The sequence below is a fragment of the Salvelinus alpinus genome, chromosome 31, assembly GCF_045679555.1.
Source record: "Salvelinus alpinus chromosome 31, SLU_Salpinus.1, whole genome shotgun sequence".
Lineage (NCBI taxonomy): Eukaryota > Metazoa > Chordata > Actinopteri > Salmoniformes > Salmonidae > Salvelinus > Salvelinus alpinus.
In genome coordinates this window covers 19,838,682-19,864,314 of record NC_092116.1, presented here as the reverse complement: position 1 = coordinate 19,864,314, position 25,633 = coordinate 19,838,682, and the positions used below count along the sequence as shown (strand labels likewise).

The 25,633-nt window shown below is 43.9% G+C and overlaps 1 protein-coding gene across 1 annotated transcript in view; it reads right to left on the bottom strand.

Annotated features, from left to right (window-relative positions):
• LOC139561372 (alpha-actinin-3-like) overlaps positions 1-21,032 on the bottom strand; it is a 56,702-nt gene extending 35,670 nt beyond the window's left edge. Inside the window, exon 1 of the mRNA XM_071378408.1 lies at positions 20,737-21,032. Within this exon, the coding sequence (XP_071234509.1) occupies positions 20,737-20,871 (135 nt within the window). The 5' untranslated portion in view covers positions 20,872-21,032. The remainder of the gene's footprint in view (positions 1-20,736) is intronic.
• Between the last annotated feature and the right edge of the window lie 4,601 nt (positions 21,033-25,633).

The following is a 25,633-nucleotide window of genomic DNA, read 5'->3' as shown; positions in this document are numbered from 1 at the left end:
AGTAATGTGCTGTCCTGTCCCACATGTTCTATAGTAATGTACTGTCCTGTCCCACCTGTTCTATAGTAATGTACTGTCCTGTCCCACCTGTTCTATTGTAATGTACTGTCCTGTCCCACCTGTTCTATAGTAATGTGCTGTCCTGTCCCACCTGTTCTATAGTAATGTACTGTCCTGTCCCACCTGTTCTATAGTAATGTACTGTCCTGTCCCACCTGTTCTATAGTAATGTGCTGTCCTGTCCCACCTGTTCTATAGTAATGTACTGTCCTGTCCCCCCTGTTCTATAGTAATGTACTGTCCTGTCCCACCTGTTCTATAGTAATGTACTGTCCTGTCCCACCTGTTCTATAGTAATGTGCTGTCCTGTCCCACCTGTTCTATAGTAATGTCCTGTCCTGTCCCACCTGTTCTATAGTAATGTACTGTCCTGTCCCACCTGTTCTATAGTAATGTACTGTCCTGTCCCACCTGTTCTATAGTAATGTACTGTCCTGTCCCACCTGTTCTATAGTAATGTACTGTCCTGTCCCACCTGTTCTATAGTAATGTGCTGTCCTGTCCCACCTGTTCTATAGTAATGTGCTGTCCTGTCCCACCTGTTCTATAGTAATGTACTGTCCTGTCCCACCTGTTATATAGTAATGTACTGTCCTGTCCCACCTGTTCTATAGTAATGTACTGTCCTGTCCCACCTGTTCTATAGTAATGTACTGTCCTGTCCCACCTGTTCTATAGTAATGTACTGTCCTGTCCCACCTGTTCTATAGTAATGTACTGTCCTGTCCCACCTGTTCTATAGTAATGTACTGTCCTGTCCCACCTGTTCTATAGTAATGTACTGTCCTGTCCCAACTGTTCTATAGTAATGTACTGTCCTGTCCCACCTGTTCTATAGTAATGTCCTGTCCTGTCCCACCTGTTCTATATAGTAATGTACTGTCCTGTCCCACCTGTTCTATAGTAATGTACTGTCCTGTCCCACCTGTTCTATAGTAATGTACTGTCCTGTCCCACCTGTTCTATAGTAATGTACTGTCCTGTCCCACCTGTTCTATAGTAATGTACTGTCCTGTCCCACCTGTTCTATAGTAATGTGCTGTCCTGTCCCACCTGTTCTATAGTAATGTACTGTCCTGTCCCACCTGTTCTATAGTAATGTACTGTCCTGTCCCACCTGTTCTATAGTAATGTGCTGTCCTGTCCCACCTGTTCTATAGTAATGTACTGTCCTGTCCCACCTGTTCTATAGTAATGTACTGTCCTGTCCCACCTGTTCTGTAGTAATGTGCTGTCCTGTCCCACCTGTTCTATAGTAATGTACTGTCCTGTCCCCCCTGTTCTATAGTAATGTACTGTCCTGTCCCACCTGTTCTATAGTAATGTACTGTCCTGTCCCAACTGTTCTATAGTAATGTGCTGTCCTGTCCCACCTGTTCTATAGTAATGTCCTGTCCTGTCCCACCTGTTCTATAGTAATGTACTGTCCTGTCCCACCTGTTCTATAGTAATGTACTGTCCTGTCCAACCTGTTCTATAGTAATGTACTGTCCTGTCCCACCTGTTCTATAGTAATGTACTGTCCTGTCCCACCTGTTCTATAGTAATGTGCTGTCCTGTCCCACCTGTTCTATAGTAATGTGCTGTCCTGTCCCACCTGTTCTATAGTAATGTACTGTCCTGTCCCACCTGTTATATAGTAATGTCCTGTCCTGTCCCACCTGTTCTATAGTAATGTACTGTCCTGTCCCACCTGTTCTATAGTAATGTACTGTCCTGTCCGACCTGTTCTATAGTAATGTACTGTCCTGTCCCACCTGTTCTATAGTAATGTACTGTCCTGTCCCACCTGTTCTATAGTAATGTACTGTCCTGTCCCACCTGTTCTATAGTAATGTACTGTCCTGTCCCAACTGTTCTATAGTAATGTACTGTCCTGTCCCACCTGTTCTATAGTAATGTCCTGTCCTGTCCCACCTGTTCTATATAGTAATGTACTGTCCTGTCCCACCTGTTCTATAGTAATGTACTGTCCTGTCCCACCTGTTCTATAGTAATGTACTGTCCTGTCCCACCTGTTCTATAGTAATGTACTGTCCTGTCCCACCTGTTCTATAGTAATGTGCTGTCCTGTTCCACCTGTTCTATAGTAATGTACTGTCCTGTCCCACCTGTTCTATAGTAATGTACTGTCCTGTCCCACCTGTTCTATAGTAATGTACTGTCCTGTCCCACATGTTCTATAGTAATATACTGTCCTGTCCCACCTGTTCTATAGTAATGTACTGTCCTGTCCCACCTGTTCTATAGTAATGTACTGTCCTGTCCCACCTGTTCTATAGTAATGTACTGTCCTGTCCCACCTGTTCTATAGTAATGTACTGTCCTGCCCCACCTGTTCTATAATAATGTACTGTCCTGTCCCACCTGTTCTATAGTAATGTGCTGTCCTGTCCCACCTGTTCTATAGTAATGTACTGTCCTGTCCCACCTGTTCTATAGTAATGTGCTGTCCTGTCCCACCTGTTCTATAGTAATGTACTGTCCTGTCCCACCTGTTCTATAGTAATGTACTGTCCTGTCCCACCTGTTCTATTGTAATGTGCTGTCCTGTCCCACCTGTTCTATAGTAATGTGCTGTCCTGTCCCACCTGTTCTATAGTAATGTACTGTCCTGTCCCACCTGTTCTATAGTAATGTACTGTCCTGTCCCACCTGTTCTATAGTAATGTGCTGTCCTGTCCCACCTGTTCTATAGTAATGTGCTGTCCCACCTGTTCTATAGTAATGTACTGTCCTGTCCCACCTGTTCTATAGTAATGTCCTGTCCTGTCCCACCTGTTCTATAGTAATCTGCTGTCCTGTCCCACCTGTTCTATAGTAATGTACTGTCCTGTCCCACCTGTTCTATAGTAATGTACTGTCCTGTCCCACCTGTTCTATAGTAATGTACTGTCCTGTCCCACCTGTTCTATAGTAATGTGCTGTCCTGTCCCACCTGTTCTATAGTAATGTCCTGTCCTGTCCCACCTGTTCTATAGTAATGTACTGTCCTGTCCCACCTGTTCTATAGTAATGTACTGTCCTGTCCCACCTGTTCTATAGTAATGTGCTGTCCTGTCCCACCTGTTCTATAGTAATGTACTGTCCTGTCCCACCTGTTCTATAGTAATGTCCTGTCCTGTCCCACCTGTTCTATAGTAATGTACTGTCCTGTCCCACCTGTTCTATAGTAATGTGTTGTCCTGTCCCACCTGTTCTATAGTAATGTCCTGTCCTGTCCCACCTGTTCTATAGTAATGTACTGTCCTGTCCCACCTGTTCTATAGTAATGTACTGTCCTGTCCCACCTGTTCTATAGTAATGTACTGTCCTGTCCCACCTGTTCTATAGTAATGTACTGTCCTGTCCCACCTGTTCTATAGTAATGTGCTGTCCTGTTCCACCTGTTCTATAGTAATGTACTGTCCTGTCCCACCTGTTCTATAGTAATGTACTGTCCTGTCCCACCTGTTCTATAGTAATGTACTGTCCTGTCCCACCTGTTCTATAGTAATGTACTGTCCTGTCCCACCTGTTCTATAGTAATGTCCTGTCCTGTCCCACCTGTTCTATAGTAATGTACTGTCCTGTCCCACATGTTCTATAGTAATGTACTGTCCTGTCCCACCTGTTCTATAGTAATGTACTGTCCTGTCCCACCTGTTCTATAGTAATGTACTGTCCTGTCCCACCTGTTCTATAGTAATGTACTGTCCTGTCCCACCTGTTCTATAGTAATGTGCTGTCCTGTCCCACCTGTTCTATAGTAATGTACTGTCCTGTCCCACCTGTTCTATAGTAATGTGCTGTCCTGTCCCACCTGTTCTATAGTAATGTACTGTCCTGTCCCACCTGTTCTATAGTAATGTACTGTCCTGTCCCACCTGTTCTATGGTAATGTGCTGTCCTGTCCCACCTGTTCTATAGTATTGTACTGTCCTGTCCCACCTGTTCTATAGTAATGTACTGTCCTGTCCCACCTGTTTTATAGTAATGTACTGTCCTGTCCCACCTGTTCTATAGTAATGTACTGTCCTGTCCCAGCTGTTCTATAGTAATGTACTGTCCTGTCCCACCTGTTTTATAGTAATGTACTGTCCTGTCCCACCTGTTCTATTGTAATGTGCTGTCCTGTCCCACCTGTTCTATAGTAATGTGCTGTCCTGTCCCACCTGTTCTATAGTAATGTACTGTCCTGTCCCACCTGTTCTATAGTAATGTACTGTCCTGTCCCACCTGTTCTATAGTAATGTGCTGTCCTGTCCCACCTGTTCTATAGTAATGTGCTGTCCTGTCCCACCTGTTCTATAGTAATGTACTGTCCTGTCCCACCTGTTCTATAGTAATGTCCTGTCCTGTCCCACCTGTTCTATAGTAATGTGCTGTCCTGTCCCACCTGTTCTATAGTAATGTACTGTCCTGTCCCACCTGTTCTATAGTAATGTACTGTCCTGTCCCACCTGTTCTATAGTAATGTACTGTCCTGTCCCACCTGTTCTATAGTAATGTGCTGTCCTGTCCCACCTGTTCTATAGTAATGTCCTGTCCTGTCCCACCTGTTCTATAGTAATGTACTGTCCTGTCCCACCTGTTCTATAGTAATGTACTGTCCTGTCCCACCTGTTATATAGTAATGTGCTGTCCTGTCCCACCTGTTCTATAGTAATGTACTGTCCTGTCCCACCTGTTCTATAGTAATGTCCTGTCCTGTCCCACCTGTTCTATAGTAATGTACTGTCCTGTCCCACCTGTTCTATAGTAATGTGTTGTCCTGTCCCACCTGTTCTATAGTAATGTCCTGTCCTGTCCCACCTGTTCTATAGTAATGTACTGTCCTGTCCCACCTGTTCTATAGTAATGTACTGTCCTGTCCCACCTGTTCTATAGTAATGTACTGTCCTGTCCCACCTGTTCTATAGTAATGTACTGTCCTGTCCCACCTGTTCTATAGTAATGTGCTGTCCTGTTCCACCTGTTCTATAGTAATGTACTGTCCTGTCCCACCTGTTCTATAGTAATGTACTGTCCTGTCCCACCTGTTCTATAGTAATGTACTGTCCTGTCCCACCTGTTCTATAGTAATGTCCTGTCCTGTCCCACCTGTTCTATAGTAATGTACTGTCCTGTCCCACATGTTCTATAGTAATGTACTGTCCTGTCCCACCTGTTCTATAGTAATGTACTGTCCTGTCCCACCTGTTCTATAGTAATGTACTGTCCTGTCCCACCTGTTCTATAGTAATGTACTGTCCTGTCCCACCTGTTCTATAGTAATGTGCTGTCCTGTCCCACCTGTTCTATAGTAATGTACTGTCCTGTCCCACCTGTTCTATAGTAATGTGCTGTCCTGTTCCACCTGTTCTATAGTAATGTACTGTCCTGTCCCACCTGTTCTATAGTAATGTACTGTCCTGTCCCACCTGTTCTATTGTAATGTGCTGTCCTGTCCCACCTGTTCTATAGTAATGTACTGTCCTGTCCCACCTGTTCTATAGTAATGTACTGTCCTGTCCCACCTGTTTTATAGTAATGTACTGTCCTGTCCCACCTGTTCTATAGTAATGTACTGTCCTGTCCCAGCTGTTCTATAGTAATGTACTGTCCTGTCCCACCTGTTTTATAGTAATGTACTGTCCTGTCCCACCTGTTCTATAGTAATGTACTGTCCTGTCCCAGCTGTTCTATAGTAATGTGCTGTCCTGTCCCACCTGTTCTATAGTAATGTGCTGTCCTGTCCCACCTGTTCTATAGTAATGTACTGTCCTGTCCCACCTGTTATATAGTAATGTCCTGTCCTGTCCCACCTGTTCTATAGTAATGTACTGTCCTGTCCCACCTGTTCTATAGTAATGTACTGTCCTGTCCCACCTGTTCTATAGTAATGTACTGTCCTGTCCCACCTGTTCTATAGTAATGTACTGTCCTGTCCCAACTGTTCTATAGTAATGTACTGTCCTGTCCCACCTGTTCTATAGTAATGTCCTGTCCTGTCCCACCTGTTCTATATAGTAATGTACTGTCCTGTCCCACCTGTTCTATAGTAATGTACTGTCCTGTCCCACCTGTTCTATAGTAATGTACTGTCCTGTCCCACCTGTTCTATAGTAATGTACTGTCCTGTCCCACCTGTTCTATAGTAATGTGCTGTCCTGTTCCACCTGTTCTATAGTAATGTACTGTCCTGTCCCACCTGTTCTATAGTAATGTACTGTCCTGTCCCACCTGTTCTATAGTAATGTACTGTCCTGTCCCACATGTTCTATAGTAATATACTGTCCTGTCCCACCTGTTCTATAGTAATGTACTGTCCTGTCCCACCTGTTCTATAGTAATGTACTGTCCTGTCCCACCTGTTCTATAGTAATGTACTGTCCTGTCCCACCTGTTCTATTGTAATGTGCTGTCCTGTCCCACCTGTTCTATAGTAATGTGCTGTCCTGTCCCACCTGTTCTATTGTAATGTACTGTCCTGTCCCACCTGTTCTATAGTAATGTGCTGTCCTGTCCCACCTGTTCTATAGTAATGTACTGTCCTGTCCCACCTGTTCTATAGTAATGTACTGTCCTGTCCCACCTGTTCTATAGTAATGTGCTGTCCTGTCCCACCTGTTCTATAGTAATGTACTGTCCTGTCCCACCTGTTCTATAGTAATGTACTGTCCTGTCCCACCTGTTCTATAGTAATGTACTGTCCTGTCCCACCTGTTTTATAGTAATGTACTGTCCTGTCCCACCTGTTCTATAGTAATGTACTGTCCTGTCCCAGCTGTTCTATAGTAATGTGCTGTCCTGTCCCACCTGTTCTATAGTAATGTACTGTCCTGTCCCACCTGTTCTATAGTAATGTACTGTCCTGTCCCACCTGTTCTATAGTAATGTACTGTCCTGTCCCACCTGTTCTATAGTAATGTACTGTCCTGTCCCACCTGTTCTATAGTAATGTACTGTCCTGTCCCACCTGTTCTATAGTAATGTACTGTCCTGTCCCACCTGTTCTATAGTAATGTACTGTCCTGTCCCACCTGTTCTATAGTAATGTACTGTCCTGTCCCACCTGTTCTATAGTAATGTACTGTCCTGTCCCACCTGTTCTATAGTAATGTACTGTCCTGTCCCACCTGTTCTATAGTAATGTACTGTCCTGTCCCACCTTTTCTATTGTAATGTGCTGTCCTGTCCCACCTGTTCTATAGTAATGTACTGTCCTGTCCCACCTGTTCTATAGTAATGTACTGTCCTGTCCCACCTGTTCTATAGTAATGTACTGTCCTGTCCCACCTGTTCTATAGTAATGTGCTGGACTTGACACAGGCTGCTGGTGGTGTGTTTATAACGTCAACATCCTCACACTTGGCTCACACACAGGCACGGACGCACACACACCTTTACAATGGTGTCACAAACTCCAAAGGAACCTCAACTATGCAGAATACAGCATGTTTCTAATCCTCAGGCACTGCTATCCTGATGAGGTATGATGCTGTGTAGAAAAACAGAAGCAGCCTTTATCATTAGAAATAGAGAAGACACACACACACACACTCACCTACAAAAACACACCTACACACACACACACACGTGCCTACACCTACACACACACACACACACACTCACCTACAAAAACACACCTACACACACACACACGCCTACACCTACACACACACACACGCCTACACCTACACACACACACACACACTCACCTACAAAAACACACCTACACACACACACACACACACGCGCCTACATCTACACACACACACACATACACAAACTCACCTACAAAAACACACCTACACACACCCATACACACACGCCTACACCCACCCACACACACACAAACATACACACACATATATACACACACACACACACATACACACATATATACACACACACACACACAGACACACACACACACAGACACACACACACACACACACAGACATACACACACATTAACACACTGGAGAGCAGCCACCGTCTGAGGCCTGTTTGATGCTAACAATTGTTAGAGGACTCTGAGAAACGTGTGGCCTGCAAACAGGCAACAGTTCCCCTTTGTACGCAGTACATTGCTGCTCTCCCCAACGCACAGGTGGAGGGACAATGAGAGAGAGAGAACAATCACTGTATGTACTCACACACACACACTTACACATATTCACAATGCAATGCTATACGCCCCCACGGTGACCCCACCTGACCCCTAGTACATCCTAATATACTACTGAAGCTCAACCTGTAAAGTGTCATTTTATAGACATTTTGCCTTTATAGCAGAGTCAGATTATTAATACTATTTTGGCCACGTAAGATCTGTACATTTTGTAAAAACTCAACTCCTGATCCAGTCTTCATCACTGCCTGCACTCTAAATAAATACCACCTATTGTGGCACCTGACCTACAGACCCGTCTCAACTGTTGCTGCTCCACACCAACTAAATAAGATGCTGACTTTCTTGACAGAGTGACTATAGCCATACAGTAACGTTTTTTTGTTTGTTTTTTTGACAGCTGACAGAAAGAGTTGTCAATGCTTATATTACCAGTTGTCAGTGGTTACTTGTAATGTATGTATGTGAAATGTCCACTTTTTATTGAGTTTCATTATACAGTATAAGGTAGGGGAGGGTGGGAGGGGGCCATACAACAGGTGTGACAGCACCCCCTTCCCACATCCCTCCATCCCTTCATGAGGGATTTAAATATCGCTGAGGCCTGAACTTGGTTGCCTGAGGCCTGAACTTGGTTGCCTGAGGCCTGAACTTGGTTGCCTGAGGCCTGAACTTGGTTGCCGCCGCCACCAGGATGCTTTGGGACGATGATATAAGAGCAGAACTGAGACCCCTAGCCCCCCTGCTCGTCCCACCCCACCTTCCAACCTCCAATTCCAGCAATTCCACTTCCCACGAATCTCAAACAGCCATTATTGTTATAACCCTTATTATTATAATCTCAAACATAATGGGACAAGAATAACACACATTATCAAATAAGTTCTATTTTTAAAATAGATCTTCAAAATAGATTTTTGAAGCCAGTTCCCAATGCATTAGGAATCGTTTAGATTCTCTAGACCTTTTACCAGTGCCGCTTCTTCAAGTCACCAGATTTTCCGATTCCTACAGATCCCCATAGCAACAGGGGTTGAGAAAAGTGTTTTTTCATCTCTTGTCATTTACCACACAAACATACCATGTATAGGTGCTACCAAGTGCACTGACAAAGACTGCAGAGGAAACCAAAGAGAGACAGAACACTCCTCTCTCTCTTTAGCCACTCTCCTCTCCCTCACTCCCTCATCCAACAGATTGTCACTAAGCGGAGACCAGGGGCCACCTACTGGCCTGTTAGAGCAGAGAGGCTGTGTCCCAAATGGCACCCTATTCCCTACTGCAGAGCCCTATTCCCTACTGCAGAGCCCGGGTCCTGGTCAAAAGTAGTGCACTATACCAGGACCCGGCTCTGGTCAAAGGTATGCACTATTAAGGGAATAGGGTGCCAATTGGGATGCATCCAGAGCCTCTGGGGGCCAGCATCCTAAACCCCAGGCCTAGAGGATCAGCGGCTTTGGCTTGCCTTCGCTGCCTGGCTGAATTAGTGCTTGGAGGGCAGCGGGCACACCTCCTCTGCCAGCCCAACTCTGTCTCAGCTGCCAGCCAACCCCTGAGCACGAGGGCTGCCAATGCCAGACAACAAGTGGCACACCTGATGGCAGCATGGAGCCCTCCTCATCAAAGCCCCCCTCACACTCTCACATCTGAATAAATTTGATTAAAAAAAAATAAATTACCAGGTAGGTTGACTGAGTGAGAACATGTTCAGAGATAGGCCTGTAGCTACAACACGCTACATCATCAGGATGAAGAATGCTGCACTTTGTCTCTAACTCTGATCCGCAAACAATTATTAGACAGGAAATCTGAAATGGACAAAATGCTACAGGTTTAAAATGTGATTTTGTGTTCATGTGTTGCTTATTTATGAGGCTGACCATTCCAAGCCTTAGTACTGGCTGCTATTAAACACACTCACAGTGTTCAATCAAAGTCACAATACGTATGACTAGGGCCAACACAACACATGGACCGGCACCTGCAGAGAGTCATACCAACAGCTACACATTACTATTTGACATATTAATCAGCAGTTATTTCCATCCGTTTGCATCAGCTGTTTTATTAAAGGGCAACAGATGAAACACATTCCATTGCATTGTTCAATTCCGATCTATTAAACATAATTCCATGATATATCATTCTGTTCCGTTCCATTCCAGTGTTTCACTGTTCTATTCTCTGCCTGCAGCTTGACTGAGTGATTCAAAGGTTAAATGTCAAACCCACTGGGCCATCCACTGGTCACTAAAGAACATGGACAGAGCATCTAGAGCAGAGCACGGCACAGCCTTCAGATTGCTTCAAAGTGTGTGTGTGTGTGTGTGTGTGTGTGTGTAGTGTGTGTGTGTGTGTGTGTGTGTGTGTGTGTGTGTGTGTGTGTGTGTGTGTGTGTGTGTGTGTGTGTGTGTGTGTGTGTGTGTGTGTGTGTGTGTGTGTGTGTGTGTGTGTGTGTGTGTGAAAGAGAGAGGGGGGGGCTTTGCAAGGATGGCAGTGAAGGAAGGTTCATTAATGTGCCGTGGGCTCTGTGATTAATGATTGCAGAGGGGATAAATTGGTTAAATAGGGAAGTAGGATTTACAGCTGAGCGCCTGTCTTATATGAGGAGGGGAGCAAGGGGGGGGGGGTTCTAATTTCAGCAGGCGTGTCTCCTGTCAATAGGGCTAAACTGCTAGGACCTGTCTAGGATCAGTTTATCCAGGGTAAGTGCTAACCTTGACAATTAGGAAGTAAACACAGTACTGATCTTAGATCAGATCATGACCTTCCTTTAGTCCTTTACTTCCTGATGTCATGGGCCCCAATATCCTGAGTTGTAGTTGTGACCAATGACGAGTCTCTCATAAACTACAGCCTATCACTGGGACTATACCCAGGCACTGGTTAATGTGACAACACCCAATCACAGCTCTTGTAACTGCAAGACTGAGGATTACCATGTTGTCAAATGTGAATAATACCAAACTCAATCTAAGATACACACTTTCAGTGTGAATATTACCAAACCCTATGTAAGAGATGTGCCATTTATATTTCCAGTGCCAACATTACCGAACGCAATGTAAGAGATGTGCCATCTATATATTTTCAGTGTGATGTGCCATGCCATTCAATTTTTATTTAACCTAAGGCAAGTCAGTTAAGAACAAATTCTTATTTACAATGACAACCTACACCGGCCAAACCTGGACGACGCTGGGCCAATTGTGCGCAGCCCTATAGAACTCCCAATCACGGCCGGCTGTGATACAGCCTGGATTCGAACCAGGGTGTCTCAGTGCCTCTAGCACTGAGATGTAGTGCCTTAGACTGCTGTGCCAATCAGAGCCCTGAGTAATACAGTATTCCAATTGTTAGAGATTGAACAGGATCTTAAGCACTTACAAATTCGTAACATATTGTATGAATTGGAATCCGTAACATACTGTATCATACAAATATTTTTTTGCAGGATGCAACATATCATATGAAATGGATGACATTGTACACAATAGTGCACAATTTTCAAGGGATCCGTTTTGGCTCGTGAATGCTACTTTCAAAACTACTGTCTGAAGTTATACAAAACCTCTTTAAAGGGAGGTATGACTATAAAGTGTCCGTGTAAGTGTTTTTGCTGAGTCAGAATCACCAAACTCCTCTGAGCTAGCAGTTCTGTTCTGTTATGACCTCATGAAACAGGATTCTGAAATGAGATTATATACACACGCAGAAAGGTTTTTACTGCTGAAAGTGGCTTCACTAACAAGAGTGAGAAGTATCAGTAGTAAGACTATTTATCTTAACATCCACAATGAATAATAAAGCTATTGTAAGACTTAATTTGTCCATATTTGCCTTAGATACACAGAGTAAAGCATGGCAGAGCTCCCATCCATCCCTCCCTCCATCTCTCCCTCCCTCCAACCCTCCCTCGCTTCCTCCATCCCTCTCTTCCTGCATCTCTTCCTCCCTTCCTCCATTGCTCCCTCCATCACTTCTTTCTCCCTGTGGATTGTGACACCTCAGTGTATCCCATTACCAGACCATGGAATACCTATGTGACCTCATATCTTACCACCTCCATTGAGGATGACCCATAGAACCCACACACTCACAAAGACACACACACACACTGACACACACACTCATACACACGTACAAATACTCAGAATGACACACAAATTGATGCTGTTTCACACACACACACACACACACACACACACACACACACACACACACACACACACACACACACACACACACACACACACACACACACACACACACACACACACACACACACACACTCCTCAGCCCCTCCTGCTGCCTCCCAGTACTACTAGCTCCACTAAGGTAGTATATAGAAGCCTCCCTACATGGACACAGCTTCTGGAATAGCAACTGCCATCTGATCTCACTACAAGCTCTCTATCTCTCTCTCACCTCGCCTACACACACACTCTCTGTTCGGTTGGCCAGTTCAGTTCTTTCTTGCATTCACTTGCAGTGCGTGCAGTGTCAGACGGACAACTTATATCAGTGAACAACGTATTCTCAAGCAAGTACAATGGAACTCTGGTCCCACATCCGTTTGTGCTGCCTTTAGTCCAGTGGTTGAAACACTCATTGTCAAATACTCAACATCATTTCCTGACTCTCATAGACACATTGTATAAGCTTGTCATAAGAGATGGATGGGACTGTGATGTTAAAGGACAGATCATTGGTGGACATCTGGATTAATCTCATTCAGTGTATCCTATCGGCTACATTCTGTATTTGCCCCTTTTTTGCACTAACTCTCTTGCACTGACACATAACATGCACACATATGCATACGGACGCCACACACACACTTTCACACTCACCACATACACTGCTGCTAGTCCCTTTACCCCTATCTAAATGTACACTACATAGAGTGCCTTCAGAAACCCCTTGACTTAATACACATTGTGTTGTGTTACAGCCTGAATTCAATTAATACAAAATCTCACCCTTCTACACACAATACCCCATAATGACAAAGTCAAAACATGTTTTTATAAATGTTTGCAAATTTATTGAAAAATGAAATACAGAAATATCTAATTCGCATAAGTATTCACACCCCTGGGTCAATACATGTTAGAATCACCTTTGGCAGCAATTACAGCTGTGAGACTTTAGAAACTCAGCAAAAAAAGAAACGTCCCTTTTTCAGGACCCTGTCTTTCAAAGATAATTCGTAAAAATCTAAATAACACAGATCTTTATTGTAAAGGGTTTAAACACTGTTTCCCAAGCTTGTTCAATGAACCATAAACAATTAATGAACATGCACCTGTGGAACGGTTGTTAAGACACTAACAGCTTACAAACGGTAAACAATTAAGGTCACAGTTATGAAAACTTAGGACACTAAAGAGGCCTTTCTACTGACTCTGAAAATTACCAAAAGAAAAATGCCCAGGGTCCCTGCTCATCTGCGTGAACGTGCCTTAGGCATGTTGCATGGAGGCATGAGGACTGCATATGTGGTCAGGGCAGTAAATTGCAATGTCCGTACTGTGAGACGCCTAAGACAGCGCTACAGGGAGACAGGACAGACAGCTGAACGTCCTCACAATGGCAGACCACGTGTAACAACACCTGCACAGGATCGGTACATCCGAACATCACACCTGCGGGACAGGTACAGGATGGCAACAACAACTGCCCGAGTTACACCAGGAACGCACAATCCCTCCATCAGTGCTCAGACTGTCCGCAATAGGCTGAGAGAGGCTGGACTGAGAGCTTGTAGGACTGTTGTAAGGCAGGTCCTCACCAGACATCACCGGCAACAATGTCGCCTTTGTGCACAAACCCACCGTCGCTGGACCAGACAGGACTGGCAAAAAGTGTTCTTCACTGACGAGTCGCGGTTTTGTCTCACCAGGGGTGATGGTCGGATTCGCGTTTATCGTCGAAGGAATGAGCTTTACACCGAGGCCTGTACTCTGGAGCGGGATCAATTTGGAGGTGGAGGGTCTGTCATGGTCTGGGGCGGTGTGTCACAGCATCATCGGACTGAGCTTGTTGTCATTGCAGGCAATCTCAACGCTGTGCGTTACAGGGAAGACATCCTCCTCCCTCACGTGGTACCCTTCCTACATGACCCTCCAGCATGACAATGCCACCAGCCATACTGCTCGTTCTGTGTGTGATTTCCTGCAAGACAGGAATGTCAGTGTTCTGCCCTGGCCAGCGAAGAGCCCGGATCTCAATCCCATTGAGCATGTCTGGGACCTGTTGGATCGGAGGGTGAGGGCTAGGGCCATTCCCCCCAGAATTTGCAGGTGCCTTGGTGGAAGAGTGGGGTAACATCTCACAGCAAGAACTGCCAAATCTGATGCAGTCCATTAAGGAGGAGATGCACTGCAGTACTTAATGCAGCTGGTGGCCACACCAGATCCTGACCGTTACTTTTGATTTTGACCCCCACTTTGTTCAGGGACACATTATTCCATTTATGTTAGTCACATGTCTGTGAAACTTGTTAAGTTTATGTCTCAGTTGTTGAATGTTGTTATGTTCATACACATATTTACAAGTTAAGTTTGCTGAAAATAAACACAGTTGACAGTGAGAGGACATTTCTTATTTTGCTGAGTTTAAGGCACAGCCTTGTGCCTTTATATATACAGCTGTGTACCTTTATATATACAGCTGTGAGCCTTTATATATACAGCTGTGTACCTTTATATATACAGCTGTGAGTCTTTATATATACAGCTGTGAGCCTTTATATATAGAGCTGTAAGCCTTTATATATACAGCTGTGAGCCTTTATATATACAGCTGTGAGCCTTTATATATACAGCTGTGAGCCTTTATATATACAGCTCTGAGCCTTTATATATACAGCTGTGAGCCTTTATATATAGAGCTGTGAGCCTTTATATATAGAGCTGTGAGCCTTTATATATACAGCTGTGAGCCTTTATATATACAGCTGTGAGCCTTTATATATACAGCTGTGAGCCTTTATATATACAGCTGTGAGCCTTTATATATACAGCTGTGAGCCTTTATATATACAGCTGTGAGCCTTTATATATACAGCTGTGAGCCTTTATATATACAGCTGTGAGCCTTTATATATACAGCTGTGAGCCTTTATATATACAGCTGTGAGCCTTTATATAAGTCTCTAAGAGCTTTGCACGCCTGGATTGTACAATATTTGCACATTCTTTTTTTAATTCTTCAAGCTCTGTCAAGTTGGTTGGTGATCATTGCTAAACAGTAATTTCCAAGTCTTGCTGTGATTTACATCAAAACTGTAACTTGGCCACTCAGGACTTTCAATGTTGTCTTGGTAAGCAACTCCAGTGTTTTAGGTTATTATCCTGCTGAAAGGTGAATTTATCTCCGAGTATCTGTTGGAAAGCAGACTGAACCAGGTTTTCCTCTAGGATTTTTCCTGTGCTTAGCTCTATTCTGTTTCTTTTTATCCCAAAAAAACTCCCTAGTCCCTGTCGATGACAAGCATACCCATAACATCAGGCAGCCACCACCATGCTTGAAAATATGAAGAGTGGTACTCAGTGATGTGTTGTATTGGATTTGCCCTAACATAACGCTTTGTATTCAGGACATAAAGTTCATTTCTTTGCCACATTTTTTTGCAGTTTTAATTTAGTGCCTTGTGCAAATAGGATGCATGTTTTGGAATATGTTTTATCTGTACAGGCTTCCTTCTTTTCACTCTGTCATTTATGTTAGTATTGCAGAGTAACTATAATGTTGTTGAGCCATCCTCAGTTTTCTCCTATCACAGCCATTAAACTCTGTAAGTGTTTTAATGTCACCATTGACCTCATGCTGAAATCCCTGAGCAGTTTCCTTCCTCTCCGGCAACTGAGTTAGGAAGGACGCCTGTATTTTTGTAGTGACTGGTTGTATTGGTACACCATCCAAAGTGTAATTAATAACTTCACCATGTTCAAAGGGATGTTAAATGTCTGCTTATTTTTACTCCTGAACTTATTTAGGCTTGCCATAACAAAGGGGTTGAATACTTATTGAGTCAAGAAATGTCAGCTTTTCATTTGTAATGACTTAGTAAACATTTCTAAAAACATAATTTCACTTTACATTATGGGGTATTGTTTGTAGGCCAGTGACACAAAATGTCAATTTAATCCATTTTAAATTCAGGCTGTAACACAACAACATGTGGAGAAAGTCAAGGGGTTTGAATACTTTCTGAAGGCACTGTAGTTACCTCAATTACCTTGTATCCCTGCACATCGACTCGGTACTGGTACTCCCTGTATATAGCCATGTTATTTTCTACTCCCTGTATATAGCCATGTTATTTTCTACTCCCTGTATATAGCCATGTTATTTTCTACTCCCTGTATATAGCCATGTTATTTTCTACTCCCTGTATATAGCCATGTTATTTTTACTCATTATTATTATTCGTTATTCACTTTGCCAATATTTCAATTGTTATCTTTAACTTATCTTTAACTGCATTGTTGGAAAAGGACCTGTAAGTAAACATTTCACTGTTAGTCTACACCTGTCTACACCTACACCTGACAAATAAAATTTGATTTGATTTAAATGTACATCTATTTCTCGACCAACACACACACAGACGCACAGACACACAGACACACACACACCATCAAAGCCTACTTCCTTGGGCTCCCTGAGCAGCTTACAGGCCTTACAGAAAGAGAGTATCCACAACAACAACAACCAGTGATCGTTTTCTTGATGGATCAATATCTACTACTCAAAGATAAGCTCTCAAGCGTCCACGCCAAGCCCTTGAGCACTAGTGCACTACAGGCCCATAGGGCTCTGAATCTGAATCTGATCAAAAGTAGTGCACTATATAGGGAAAAGGGTGCCATTTGGGACACAGCCTATGAGAGTGATTCTCTTCCTAAGAGAATAAGTCCAATGTGGAGTGGTTCACATTACATAGGCCCCTATCAAATCAGTTTTATTTTTAGCCTGATTCCATTTAGTTTTTCCCCAATTTATTTTTCTCCGTTTGTGTTTCCAGCTTTCCATTTCCCTCAGTTTTTTCAGCTTTCCGTTTCCCCCAGTTTTTTCAGGTTTTCACTCTCAAAATCACACTTTAAAAAAAGAAAAACAACTCAATTGGATGTTCTCAGTCCACAACAATGCTTAAACTGCATCAGGAGACCACTTTTGAGGTCTGGGATAAATGTTTTTATTACATTTTTTGGGATGTAGTTGCCCACCAGCAAGAGAGTGTTGTTTGGTTAGCGATGTTTCTGTAACGCTCATATGATTGCAGAGTTTGCAAAACAAACGGCCACTGGATTGATGCAAATAATCATGATATCATTCTGCCAGGTACACATAAGCTACTTTGTAGTTAACATTTAATTGAGCGCAGATTTTATAGAGCCCTAATTGCATACTCTGGGTTTTCAGCTACTAACTGGCTAGCTAGCTGAATAACTGCTTGGCATCTCAGTAGCTCATCCTAACACTATGCTAACCTATATATAACCTATTACATATAACGGCAGCAGCCTCAGCCTCACATTCTGGGTTTCTTAGAAGAAGAAGGTGTAAGCTTACCATCCACAGGGGAATGGCTTCCCTGATCATATTAAGTTGACGTCTGTTGTTTCTGAGTGTGAGACTGTGAATAGTCCACATCCTGTCATCACTGTGGTGATGAGGACCGTCCTTGGCCAACTTAACACTCTGTGGTGTAAATTTAAGTTCATTTTTGTTTCGTTAGGGAGTAAGTTCTTAAAGAAGTGTTTATCAGGCTAATATGTGTTTCAACTTAAACCTAAAGTGTTGCGTTATATAATATAGTCTGTAAACTGTGTCTATTTTATGTTTTGTCTTGGGGCTTGAGTGCCTCCCGAGTGGCGCAGTGGTCTAAGGCACTGCATTGCAGTGCTGGAGGTGTCACTATAGACCCTGGTTTGTTCCCAGGCTGTGTCCCAACCTGCCGTGATCGGGAGTCCTATAGGGCGGCGCACAATTGGCCCAGCAACGTCCGGGTTAGGGGAGGGTTTGGACGAGTAGGCTGTCATTGTAAATAACAATTTGTTCTTAACTGACTTGCCTAGTTAAATGAAGGTTAAATAAGATGCTTAATAACGTTATAGTAACCTTTTTTAATTGCATCAGTTACACAGAACTTTAAATACAGTAGAAACGTACAATACACTATGCCTTCTTAGGCTTACGGCACTTTCACATAAAAGTATTGGATCAAATCATGTAAAATAGCTCTCTATTTGCAGAAAAGAATGGCTGTGACAGAGGTAAGGCCAGAGACAGGACAGGGTGTGTGAAAAGGAATCGTTTACACCTTCCTCTCATCCATCATCCTTTCATTCTGAAATGCTTAGGCGGCCACCGCTCAGATACAATATATCACACCACTGTAACATGCTAATGACACTAGTGGCTTGTAAACTTAGTGACAAAAAACCTTGCCTTGAGACCTGAAGACTTGTGTTAGCGCTTCGTGTTAGGCTATTACCTAGGCTTTAGCTCAACGGGCTAACACAGTCTTGCGGCACTGGTTCGAACCTTGGTCAATCGCACTACTTCACCACTTAGGACCAAGTGAAATATCAAAATCCAACCCTATACATGAAGGTTATATAGATAAATATACACCCAAAGTCAAAATGTACAAGTCACTGGCAGTGGCAATAAACTAAAATGAGTGTGTCGTCCATTTCTGAAACCGTATCATATTCAACAGAGTCACAGTGTGTTGACAAACACTTTATTACTGAGCCTGCCTGCAGCCAAGGGTTTTTCCACTGAAATCTGGAGCATGGGGTTAGAACAGGTGCCCAGAGCCTCTTTCAGATCCATTTCACCACGGAATGATGCAGCTTTCTATATTTATGATATCAGCTTCTTGAGCTGTTCCTTAAAGTGTGTGGGGGGGTGGGGGGGGGGGGGGGGGGGTAAGCGGGGTGAGTGTGTCTGTGTGTGTGCGGCTGACAGGCACATATCGACTTACGCTCTATGAAGATAAACAGCTAAACAACAACTTGTTGAGAAACAGAGAAGGTGTGAGAAAGACTGTTGGAGAGGGAACTGGCCAGGAGATAGAAGAGGGAGAGAGATAGAAAGAAGGGGAGAGGGAGAAGGGAGTAGAAAAGAGAGCGAGAGATGGGGGAGGAACAGAAAGTGTTCAGGAGTATTTTTAGGACATGTTTATTCGTGGGTCTGAAACGAACCGTTGGTGTACTTCTATATGAGCCCTGTCTCTCCTCTCCTCCATTCCTCCACTCCTCCATTCCTCCTCTCCTCCTGAGTGGCCATCTGTTGACGTCTCTCACCCTTAAGGCCCTGTGAGCTCCTGTACAGTCACTGTGTGAAGGAAACTGTCCCATCATAGTGAGACAAGGGAGTTCCATAGACTCAAACTAAGAAATAGAATATAGAATGACTGACTTCTATGGACACAAGACCTCATATGTCTCCATACATTTCCTAATGAATGCTTGTATGCATATACACAGCGATTTTTTTGTTCTGGTAAATTAATGGTAATTAAGTATACATAGGCCTAACCACAGGCCAAAGTTATGGGTGCCCAAATATAGAAATGTAAACCTATGACCGCTTAGCTGACGAACGGTCATGTATGGCCAGTAGAAGTTTGGTCATATGCTCAATGAATTCCCTATTGTAGTATGGTTGTCCCCATCCAAGTTTAGGCCAGATCATAGAGCACATGCAGGCGAGGCAGACGTCATCGCTAACTGTCACATCAGCCCATTTGACTTTTAGGTTTGACAGCTAGAGCTCATTAAACGCACCTGTCAACCCCTTCGGCGAGTAGGGCAAGGCCAACTGATCCTAAGACAACGGGTGGGCCCAGGTCCCTTCACAACTCTCTACTCTAGGCTACAAGACACTTCCTCAAGCACAAAATAATAATGGACACTCTCCCTCCGAGTGACAACTTGTAGTTTTGAGAGATAGAGTAACTAGCATTCCGTTTCTAATATATCAACGTATTTCTCTATGTGCATAGGCCTGCTTTTATTGTGTAGGCATAACTATTGACTGGTAGGCAGAAACATAGCTTAGGATTTCTGTAATTGGTCAAGTTGTGCCTATAGTGCATGGTGACCTGTTGGAAATGTCGTGCGTAAAAGTCCCTATTTGTTGCATTGGTTAGCTTAAATATGTGGGGGGTGGATATATATAAGTGCCTCTGGCAGGTAAATAAGTGAAAGACAAGAAATATCTAACCGCTCTGCTCATAGCTTCCAGAACTGAGGGGGCAGGTCCGTGCGCCAAATCCTTAGCTCAGCAGCCAAGACGCAACCACCCACTCTTTCTCTCGGTCGCTTATGCTGTTTCATTTGACAACTTTAATCACTTTTAAAGGGCTTTAGTAGCCTACGTGACATCCATTTGGTTCTGCCCGTGGGTACTTGTTGAACTCATAAAACACGCGCAACGAGTGGGCTGGACTCAAGCCAAACACACAAGCGCCCGTAACGCACAACGGCCGCTCCAGCCAACACTCAACCGCCACAGTGACTTCACTCACCCACCGCCCGATCCCAAACGTGGCCTACCTTTCGCTGCTGTTTCTCCCAGGCGGGGTCCAGCAGTAGGTCCCTGTCCCACTCATCCTCTGGCGTCATGTACTGGTGTTCCTCGTTCATCATATAAGAGGTGCTGTATTGCGCTTGGGTTTCGACAGCCATCATCACGCCTTGTTGGGGTTTCTAGTACCCCCCTCTGATTATGTAGAAAAGAAACGAGAAAGAACCCTCCTTGGGCTTGAAGACTCGCTGTCTGTCAGGTGTGCTGGTCAGGAGAAAGAAGAGAGGCGGAGGCAGAGTACAGACTGCGGCGGAGGTGCAGCTCCCACTACCAGAAGCTATGCTTGGCGGGTGCTTCTTTCCGAAAGTAGCACACGTGATCGCACCCCAAAAAGTGAGACACCGGGCGCACAGGTATCGGATTCACCCTAAAAAGGTGCAATGGGCGGGGTTGTGGTTGGGGAGTTGACCTATCCTGGGGCAGGGAGGACTGAGCGGGATGGAGACGTCAATCGCACCGCTTACTGAGATAATTTATAAGCAAAAGCTTGTGGAGTGCACCTGTTGCCTCTGGTGGGCAGCACTATCCGGGATCCTTGGTACATCTGTCCCCTACACCCTAAGCGTAACCTCTACCCTTACCCTAACCTTAAAGGGCAATAACACCACTTTTCAACCTCATATTCATCATCTCCAGCACCACCCCAACATCAACATACACTACATGATCAGAAGTATGTGGACACCTGTTCCTTGAAAATCTAATTCTAAAATCATGGGCATTAATATGGAGTTTGTCCCCCCTTTGCTGCTATAACAGCCTCTACTCTTCTGGGAAGGCTTTCCACTAGATATTGGAACATTGCTGCAGGAACTTGCTTCCATTCAGCCACAAGAGCATTAGTGAGGTCGGGCATTGATGTTGGGTGATTTGGCCTGGCTCGCAGTCTGCGTTCTAATTCATCCCAAAGGTGTTCGATTGGGTTGAGGTCAGGGCTCTGTGCAGGCCAGTCAAGTTCTTCCAAACCGATCTCAACAAACCATTTCTGTATGGACCTCGCTTTGTGCACTGGGGCATTGTCATGCTGAAACAGGAAAGGGCCTTCCCCAAACTGTTGCCACAAAGTTGGAAGCACAGAATTGTCTAGAATGTCATTGTATGTTGAGTGTAGTGTTAACATTTCCCTTCACTGGAACTAAGGGGCCTAGCCCGAAACATGAAAAATAGCACCAGACCATTATTCATCCTCCACCAAACTTTACAGTTGGCACTATGCATTTGGGCAGGTAGCGTTCACCTGGCATCCAACCAAAAACACAGATTTGTCCATGAAACTGCCAGATGGTGAAGCGTGATTCATCACTCCAGAGAACACGTTTCCACTGCTCCAGAGTCCAACAGGGGTGAGCTTTACACCACTCCAGCTGGTGCTTGACATTGCGCATGGTGATCTTAGGCTTGTGTGCGGCTGCTCGGCCATGGAAACCCCTTTCAAGAAGGTCCCGACGAACAGTTCTTGTGCTGACGTTGCTTCCAGAGGCAGTTTGGAACTCGGTGAGTGTTGCAACCGAGGACAGACCATTTTTACACGCTACGCGCTTCAGCACTCAGCAGTCCCGTTCTGTGAGCTTGGGTGCCCTACCACTTCGTATGTGTATGTGAAAATGTTGCATTTCTATGTTTTGTAGTAAAAAAGATAGAAAAGTATTTCCAATGTCATCAACCAATTAGTGGACAATCAGGAGGCAATTAGTAATTACTGCCTACTCATAATTGTTTAAAATCACGATGCATACCGATGACTTAAAATCTTCCTCTATCTTTTTTAATACAAAACATAGAAATGGGCCATTTTCACATTACGTTGATGTTGGGGTGGTGCTCTAAATGATGAATATGAAGTTGAACAATTGTGAAATGGCCCTTTTATCATTTTAAATTTGAACTGCAGTGAACTGACTTCTGAGTTGGGACATCCCAAGGATTCCGTTTAGACTTTCGCTGTCTCTCAGGCTCTATACCCCTCACACCGACTCCAATAATAAATACAGACCTCAGATAACTTAAATGTCTGTACAGCTACATCTTGTGCTGAAGATACAGATGTGTCATTATAAATCATACACATACAGTGTATCTTAAGATGTAGAAAGATATCATTTTCAATCGAGCGAATCGACTGGGATAGGCTTATTCCATCCATTTTCAAACCGGTCCTCGGGGACCCCCAGCCGTGCTATGTATTTTCCATGTATACATTCCATATGAATGTCAGAAGGCTAAACAGCATAATACATTCAAACAAAGTAATTTAGGCCTACAGTATAACATATATCTCAAATATTTTATAACAAAAATATAATTAAATGGCACATATAACTGCTTATTAAAAAAGTGGCTACAAGTTTTTTGCTAAACGCTTTTAAAATTAGCCTTATTGTGATTAAAGAGAGAATAAAACATGACGTTTATTTCAATACTCATTTATTTGGGAATGCCATGCAGACGGTACAGTGCCTCAAGACATAAGCAATGCAAGGAGAAAGGAAGTATACATTATAGTCAATTGGGTTATTCATTAGTCATAATACATTTTGGGCAACATTTTCATGGTGCAAAATTCTTTAAAACTCATCATCTGGCAGTGTGATTTAATTGGACACTTATTCAGCAATGTGCGTTATAAAAAGGCCACTGTTCATGCCTTGCTTAGTATAGTAAACTAGTTTATGCACTTTCTTATAATGCACATTGAAGAAAAAATGTCAAATTAAAATCACACTGCCAGATTATAATGAGTTTTAGGGTTTTCTTTTAACAGATGTGAACAATTTCACACCGAGGAAATGTCCCCCTTCATCTCCGTCAAGCATGCTGATTCTTTGTTTAAGTTTTTCCTATAAATGTGCTTAAAGTAACAAATGACTCAACATCGATCCATTGCAAAACATCACCACAACAATCCAGTTTGGTGTACAAAGATGCTCTTTCTCCCTAAAAATGTCTCCTCCAACACCAAGAGAAATTAAATCCCCCAGAGTAAGATCATAGGTATTAGATAACAATAAGAGCTAGCACTACATCAAGCTGCCTTTATACTGTAGTAAGTCTATATATAGCTTCTTCCCTAACCAAATGTAATCACACACCATTACACTGTAACTACACTTGACTGGGCCCAGATTCTCAATAAAGTCAACTTAGTTACAGCGTAGTTACAAGTAAGTTCTTGCTTGTGAGAATGTAATATTTGATGTGACTAGGTAGCATTGGGGCAACAACGTTATTAAGTGTGACCGACAGTAGACTTGGTGTCGACCCAGGGCGCAAAACTGTGGCCCAATTCCAATTCTGTCCCCTCGCTTTCAAATGTGCACTCATTCACTCCGTGAGGATTTAAAACCATGGGATTGGTATTGGAGACATGGTATACTTTGTCTACAACAATCGAATGCTCCCCCCCCTCACATCCTTAAGAGGGAGTGAACAAGTGCACACTTCAGGGAACGGGGTGAGCATCGGAGTTGAGCTTCTATGTGTAAGGCAGCATTGATGGCTTCCCTGTCCTGTGCTGTGAAGAGAGAGGGAGCAGCCATGAGGTTGTCAGTCAGTGTGAGCCAATAGGGAGAAGACCAGGAGAACTTCATGGCTGGCTACATTTACTCAAACACCAGAGAGTCAGACTCCACACATCCAGGTCAGAGTGAGAGGGGACTGTGTGGGAAAGAGCATCACATCCTGATCATGGAGATTGAAGAATCAGTTCTATTTTTGTGAACCTTAAGGGGAGATTTGTATCGATTACCCTCATATCAAATGTATTAAAATGGGCTTTCAAGTTCTTTTGGGAAACGAACACAGGCATAACATTAAAGTTTTTTAAAGAGGGATATTGGCCAAAACGCATCAAAAACCACCTAGTGCAGTGGTAGACTACTCAGTTTATTTTGTGCAGAACCAGTGTTTATGACTTTCGTGTAGGGCCCCCCATGGTCAGGATAGAAGAGTTAGGGAACAGGGATGGATCAGAGCTGGAGATCCCTACATTACCAACTCACCTTCATTCCATCCATCTATCATTTCCTTCCATCCATCTATCCTTTCCTTCATTCATAAGACAGAGGTGGAGAACAAACCCTCTCCCCGTCTCGTCTCTGCCCCCCACCGGCAACGCACTACTCAGCTGTTCAGACCACATGTCGGACAACTCAGATGAGTGGGTGTGTGTATTCAATCATCTCAACAGAAGGAGGAGATTCAGATATACACATTGCAACCCGCAGATACAGCAGGTTGGTGTAGGGACAGCAGCTACCTCGAGGAGAGAGATAGTCCCCATACCAAAGAAGTCCTATAGGAGTCCTGAGATTACAGTGAATCTGCAGGTAGTTGGTCCCTTACTGGGCCGGTCTGTCTTATAGGACGTTTTTGATAGGGCGAGAGGGCCATAGGGAACTCGCTGTTAAAAAACCTATTCCAAATGTTATCCTCCAGAGCAAGGTCAGGTTATCGGATTTAATTAGATAAGTTTGACTTGAGTCATTCAACTGCAAGGAGGTGGTGAATAGTGATTAAACTCCCATACACAGCCATGGCAAACCCAGCATCACAGTTTTAGCAAAGCAAAAAAACTCTCGCCCTACAAAGTCTCTGATGAGTTTATACTCTGTCCAGCCGTGTGACCCCACTAGGCCACCATACACGGTGTCCATTGTCATTCAATAGGTCTCTATGGTTACAGCCATAGCCAGGGGTGGGTGTGGCCAGTCGGGAGCTGCTGATCCACAGAGCCCAGCCTAGATCCAAGATGGCGGCAGGCGGCGGCGGCAGCAAGCTGTGTACGGCGGACAGGCGCAGAGGGGGATGGGTTGGGGGGAGGGGCGGCGAATACGGCGGTGTAGGAGTCACTAGCGGGGGCGGGGGATC